General features: G+C 39.0%; 1 protein-coding gene across 1 annotated transcript; it reads left to right on the top strand.

The window, feature by feature from the left end:
• The first annotated feature begins 2,860 nt into the window (after positions 1 to 2,860).
• perm1 (PPARGC1 and ESRR induced regulator, muscle 1) lies at positions 2,861 to 6,098 on the top strand. Its single transcript, XM_034209453.1, has 3 exons — positions 2,861 to 3,781; positions 5,110 to 5,226; positions 5,329 to 6,098. Exons 1-3 carry the CDS (start codon positions 2,899 to 2,901, stop codon positions 5,442 to 5,444), a joined length of 1,116 nt encoding a protein of 371 aa, XP_034065344.1. The 5' UTR covers positions 2,861 to 2,898; the 3' UTR covers positions 5,445 to 6,098.
• The last annotated feature ends 516 nt before the right edge of the window (positions 6,099 to 6,614 follow it).

The following is a 6,614-nucleotide window of genomic DNA, read 5'->3' as shown; positions in this document are numbered from 1 at the left end:
GGTTATATTCTACCCTCTAAGTCAAAATGGAGGACATTGAATACAGTGTGGACATCTACAGAGTGTAGCATACTTCCTCCTTCATTAGGTGTGGACGACTCAGGGATGAGTGACATTGATGATACAGGGTCCATTCTTGCTAAGAGAGTTCAGAAAGTCGACCTAACAGCAAGCTTTTCAGAGGCTGACCGCCCCATCGATGGCCCACCAGACTGTGAGGGCTCTTCTGTGGAGCACTACCTCAGTAACCACACCATCGGTGGAATGGAGAGCGTGCTCTCGGGAAGTGAGGAGGACATACACCTGCAGTCTGTCAATATATTCTTTGAAAGGCTGAAAAGTCTTACAGAGGCAGAAAGGCTTATAGAGCCAAACCAAGAGCGAGATGGAAAAAAACAGGAGGCAATACAGGAGGAGGAGCGGAGTAGTGACGGGCAACAAGCCAGCAGCAGATTCTTGCCAAAACACATCCTCCAGTTAAGTTATCTTCCTGCCAGCGGTGAAACAGCAGTTGGCAAAGAGACCACAAGTCCTGTCAACACCATTGGCAAAATAAACACAATGAAAAAAGACGTGCCTGGTCCGAACCTTTCCCCTAAACCTGCAGCCAGTATCGTAGTGCTCAAGACTAAGAAATCAGCTTACCCCAAAACAGGTTCCTTCATCAGAGAGGAAGCCTGCACAGAAACCATAATCACCGAAGCAACACGGCTGAATCAGTCTCAAGACACACTGGAGGGGGTTTTATGCTCAGAAACAACACCTCACTCTGACAAAGTGATAAAGGCGGAAATGTGCACACTTCTGGATGATGTGAAGCAGGATGATTTGTTGATGAGTAAATTAAGTCTCAGTAAAGAGTGTAGCACTGATCCTTCAAACAATCAAGAAATAGTGACACCAGTTAAACCGAATGTAAACCCAGAAGTTCTACAGTCAGACGCAACAACAGCGAGCCAAGAATTGTCTCCATCTGCTTCTTTCAAAAGAAAAAGACGGAGGAAGAGACGACTTAATGTTGAGCCAGTTGATATTGGGCATAAATATGAGATGCAGGAGTTAGTGAAGCCGAGTGACTCAGAGGAGGAACAGGTCGCGTGGAGAGAAATAACTAGTTTCTGTTTATCCGAAAATACTAATTTATCTTATTTAAACCAACCACGAAGAAGTGTTTTATCCTCTTTAACTCCACTTTCAGCCACCAGAAATCTCCCAGTGAAGATTTCTCCTAAGGATATCAAAGTCAATTATTTTCCATCATTTGACAGTCAATATCAATATTCAAAAGAAAGCATTGTCAGAAAAGGAAAGTTTAAAACAACAAGTTTGGCTGAAAATAATGTACCTAATAATAGGTCAATAGACCCCCTGAGTCAAACTGTAGACACCGTATTGTTACCATCAAACAACAGTGGTAATGTGGCAACAAATGTACAGCCATGTAGCAAATTACATGCAGAAGATTCAACTGTGTTGCCAGATTCAATTACTAACACTGTAATTGGTATATCAACCTTGGCAATAGAAACAGCAAACTGTGAAAGACATGATATTCAAGCAAGGAGTATCAGGCAGTCTAATGAAATAAATAATTATATTTTTAATGAAAATAAACTAAATCTAGGATCTTGTACAGCAGAGGTCAAATCAATAAGCATTTTACCAAGTGCAGAGTCAAATAATCCTGCGGTGGAAGTCAGCCAAAATGACAAACTATCCGCTGCTAAGTCGGTCCTGGCTGTAGAGGCTGGACATTCTGGCAGAGACAACTACACACTGTGTCAAAGAGAGGTTGAGCCCCAACAACAGCTGGAAATTGACTGTGACATAGACCAATATAGATCTACACTGGAAAATACTCACTTTCCACTGTCTGCAAGCAGTTTTGATGCACGCACCACAAAATGTAAGAAATTAGAAACTAGAGGCTGCCCCTTCTTGGAGATTTCCAGTCAAGTGGGCTGTGCTAAATCATCATTAGATACCAGCAATGTGCCTGATAATCATGATCAGGCTGAAAGTCTCTCCAGTTCAGATATAAATATTATAGCACAGCAAACAGAATATCCCCGGTTGCTCCACACATTATCCAAATGTGATGGTTTGTCAGAGAAAAACACAAGTGACCGAACTGAATTAGGAGCATCACAATCTGCTGAAATTAATTCAACCAAACCATCCATGTCGAAAGACTTACTAATAAGTCATTTAGATACTACACCAGCATCATCCTGCTGCACTCTTGACACAGAATCTGTCATGTCACTCTCACATGAAAATATCACAGACATTTCAGGAAGTTCTTGTTTATCTGTCAATCAAAATTACCCTGAAGATCAAGGCATAAAAACATCACTAATACTATCCAAACATGAGGAAGGAGATGGCACATCTGATTCCAAAGACCAGTATGTATCACATGACTCGATAGGTTCAAAATGTGATGTAATGGACACAACAGAAGACGTCATCACAGTATCTGAAACAAAATGTGAACTTGAAAAGGCATCAAAACATTCAGTATTCGCTATGTCTTCTTTTTGGAGTGAGATGGAGAAGCTGACAATAAATGATATTCTTGGTTTACGAATGATCAGAAATTGTGTTCCACGCAGCCCACTCCCACCTCTCAAGGAAAGTGAAGAGACGGCTATGACAGATTCAGGCATTTTTACTCAGCCTGAAGAGTCCAAGGCTGAACAAACCAATAAAGACATATCCAGTGATCCTAACCCTGCAGAATCAAGTTCTGTTATAGGGGAAGATTCTTCATCTTCAAGTGATGTTATGTGGGAGAGTCTAGAGGCTGATATCTACCCTGAAAATATGATGTTGACATCTGCTGGTGACACTACTCAACCGGTCTTCCCTGCAGGTTCTCACACATGCCTAAGACAAATGTCAAAAAATGTAAGCGTTGACAATCTACATGCCCTTAATTATGAGTCGTTCTGCTACAAAAGGAAAGGCCCAACTTTACAAACGGTAGACGAAGGAGAATTCCAACAAGAAGAGCATCACAGTGTTGGACACATGCCTAAGCAAGACAAAAACTTGGACTCTTTATCTTCATTTCCAACAGACAGCTACAAAATGTCTCTCTCAAATATATTTCAGTATGTCCTTGGTGGAAAGCCATCAATTCCCAGCCAGTCAGCCACAGATAACATCCCCACCTCCTACAGTGAAGGAAATTCTGTCCCTGAAACTTATGATCATTTCTTCTCAGAGTTTGATACAGAAAGCATCTTCTACCCTCTCATCACCAAAGACGAGCTGGTTCCTATATTTCCCTACTCTCACTCAGCTACTAGAGATCTGCAGTTCCCAGAGGCCTATGAGCACTTCTTTGCATCTTCTTCTTCTGATGATTCTTCTGGGGAATCTGATGGAGAAGATAGCTGCAGTCCCGTGAGGGTGGTGAGCAGATTCAGCCGTACAACTAGCGCCTCTCAGATTTCTACAGACATATATGAACATTTCTTCACTGATGAAGATCTCAGACAGAATTTCTTTTGGAATACCACATTGTCCTTTAGGAATATGAGTTTGACTAAATGCACGGTTCACAAGGAAACTCTCTCAAACCCTCTATCTAGTGTACCTGTGAGTCAAAGTGGCAGATCCATTGGAAGGATAGTTCATCCCATAAATGCTTTGGGAAATCAAGACATCATATTGGCTGATCCACTTATCCACCACCTGGACAACAGGATCTACACACAACTAAGGCATCAGCCGTTCAGTTTTGAGGACTTACAGACGGCTGTTTCAAATCCAAGTAAGTCAATCTGTGATCAAACTTTCTCCTTTCAAAAGATCTCAGATTTGCTATCACGCTTAAATTGATTTAAAGGGGAGCTGCACTTATTATACACATCAAAGTCTGTTTACAGGCTAATGCATATGTGAATAAAAAGTTGTGTAAAGGCTTTCAAATAAAGAATTGCAGATAAAGACTACAGGTTTGAACATTAAAAAATCTGGGGGTGTGGAGAAAGAAAGAAGTAATCTTACAACAGCTCTGTAGCCTACTTAACATCTCTGCTTTTTGCTCGCTGGTGGCTATCTGTAGTTGCATTGTGGGTAATGTAGGCGAAATGTAGGGTTTTGATGATGAAGAGAATGTGTGTGTAATCAACACGACACGAGGCAGTATTAAATGACTAAAGTTTGCACAATACAGTCCTACAGTGTAAGCAAACAAATGTAAAAATAAATTACTGGTCAACGGGTGATGTTTATTGTTGCCATGGAAAATTTACATTTTTTAAGTTCAAATTTCTAGGCTTAAAAGTAGTGTATATCAATCTGAAGACTGGTTTACCACTATTGACCAGTTTCACTGACACAAACCAAGCTTACAGAGATATCTTTGAATTTGAATCATATATAAACATACACATTTAATAACTAATGTATTTACCTCTATTAGTTAAGCTCTTTTTGCTTTTAGCACACATGGACAGTTGTAATGTAGTACATTCATCCTCTAAGTCAGCTGTTAGAGTCGGGGCATCATATCTCTAACCTCAGCTGTCAGAGGACAAGGACGAGACTGCAGGCCCGTAACAGTGAAAACTAAGAGGATTGTGTTGTGCGTGATAACTTGACTTCACTTAATGAGTGTCTTCCCTAAGCTCTCAGTAAAGAGCTCTAGATTTGATTGGCTGCAAAGGAAAAACAAAGTACCTCGACTTGAGGTGTCTATATGTAAACCCCTCTTCTTGAACTTCCACTGAGCTGTAATTAAGATAATAACCTACACGCTACTAATATACCACATCATGTTCAGTAGCTGCCTGTGAGAATGTTCTTTAAGGCCACTAGAATCATATTATAAAATATCAGTAACAATAATTAGCGTTGTATGTTTGCATTAAAGTAATCTGTGCAGGGGCTAGGATTTGACTGAGTCACAGTGTGACAGAACAGGAAATCCCTTCCTATTATCGAGGGCTGGTGCTCAGCTGTTGCAGTGTCAGTGACAAGTATAATACCCTTGACCTTTTTACTGGACTGCTCTGTGACTGGTTATTTTAAATGTATGTGACACAATTAATATTTTTAAATGTTTTCCATGATAGGCTACTTTCACTTTCTTCTTAGGGTTGGATGCCTCCCTCCTGCCTCTAAGACAGTCCGACATGTGTCTGGTTTGTATTGCATTTGCTTCGTGGGTGCTAAAGACGGCAAACCCACAAGTTGGAGACACATGGAAGGCTGGTATGTCTGATTATATATAGCATTACATACATTTTTTTTCCTTTGGACTCAAAGTCTCATGATTAAGCTGATTTCTCACTTTTAATATGTAATCTCACACAGTTCTGCTGGCAAATGTAAGTGCTCTGACAGCCATCAGATACCTGCGTAAATACGTCAAGATGGAGGCTGCAACAAGTGAGAAGAAATTGAAGTACACAGCCCCGTCTGATTCTTGATGTGGTTGTGTTGTTAAATGTTTGCATTACATATTTGCACTATAATTGGTTCTTGTTAAGTTGACCCTACCATTGAATGGATATGGGAAAGGGTTTCATTTAAATAATATGTCTGTTATTTTGACCTTTAACGTCTGAAAGCATTCATAGTAAATATGAAAAGACCAAAGGCAAGACCAGATGTGTATTTATCAGAAAGAAAGCTCTAGATATGTGTAAATAAGGTTTCAGTATGTGCGTACTGAAGAGAGATTAAAGGTAAATTCACTGCGCAGAGTTAGGATGTTAGATGGACATGTGATAAAATGATTAATTTAAGGCATTTGAAGCATTTAGGATGGTTTGTTTATATCCCGTTCCATTATTTTAGCTGGTGAATTTTTTCCAAAACTACTGTGTAAAATATTACATAAACGAAATAAACATTTCTTTAACAAATTAAAATGGTGACTATCTATCAGAATGATTTCCAAAATGGGAATTAATCAAAACATACTAATAAACGTAACATATTCCGTTATGTAATTCATGAAGGACATTTTGTGTTCATGTTGATTGTATTTTTTTGGATGGCTGTACAACATTTTCTGATAAAGACTGTTCTGCAAGATGTTGATGAATGTGAGTTTACTATAGTAAATACTATTGTCGTAGCGTGCAATCTCTTATTTTTTACAATAATACTCAGACCTGAAGTTGAGACTTTGAAACACTAGAGGGCAACGTAAGCTCAAGTACGAACTTGAACTAATACAGCTGAAAAGCTAGTTGCCATTCTATAAATTCATTTGATCCCACAAATATTAGAACAAGATATTAATTATCATAATGTGTGTTAATAATGTCTTTATTTAACGTTTTTGCTCAGTTTTCACTTGAGATACTGTCCTCTCCAGGATTCATAAATATCTTTCTCCAGCAGATGGCAAAGTTGAGCAATAAAATATAATTAGAAAATGCAGCAGAGCACAACCTATGGAGCTGTATTCTGACAGAAAAAAACACCAAATTGATTAGATTTTTGATGCAATCTTGAAAATAGTTAATGTCATTACCATGCGGGATCTACAGTGTTTATTTTATGTCCAACTTAAATTCTTGACAATTATTTGATGCACCTCCTCTATTTATATACTACAATTTAAACGTTAGATAATGTATTTTTGGAAG

The sequence above is a fragment of the Gymnodraco acuticeps genome, unplaced genomic scaffold (assembly GCF_902827175.1).
Source record: "Gymnodraco acuticeps unplaced genomic scaffold, fGymAcu1.1, whole genome shotgun sequence".
Classification (NCBI taxonomy): Eukaryota; Metazoa; Chordata; class Actinopteri; order Perciformes; family Bathydraconidae; genus Gymnodraco; species Gymnodraco acuticeps.
The sequence above is the reverse complement of the archived record's forward strand: the minus strand, read 5'-3'. Positions and strand labels throughout refer to the sequence as shown.

Coding starts and splice junctions, on each gene's coding strand:
- perm1 (XM_034209453.1), top strand. CDS start 2,899: ATGTCAAAAAATGTAAGCGTTGACAATCTACATGCCCTTAATTATGAG. Junction 3,782..5,109: donor GACGGCTGTTTCAAATCCAA/GTAAGTCAATCT, acceptor CTTTCTTCTTAG/GGTTGGATGCCTCCCTCCTG. Junction 5,227..5,328: donor TGGAGACACATGGAAGGCTG/GTATGTCTGATT, acceptor AATCTCACACAG/TTCTGCTGGCAAATGTAAGT.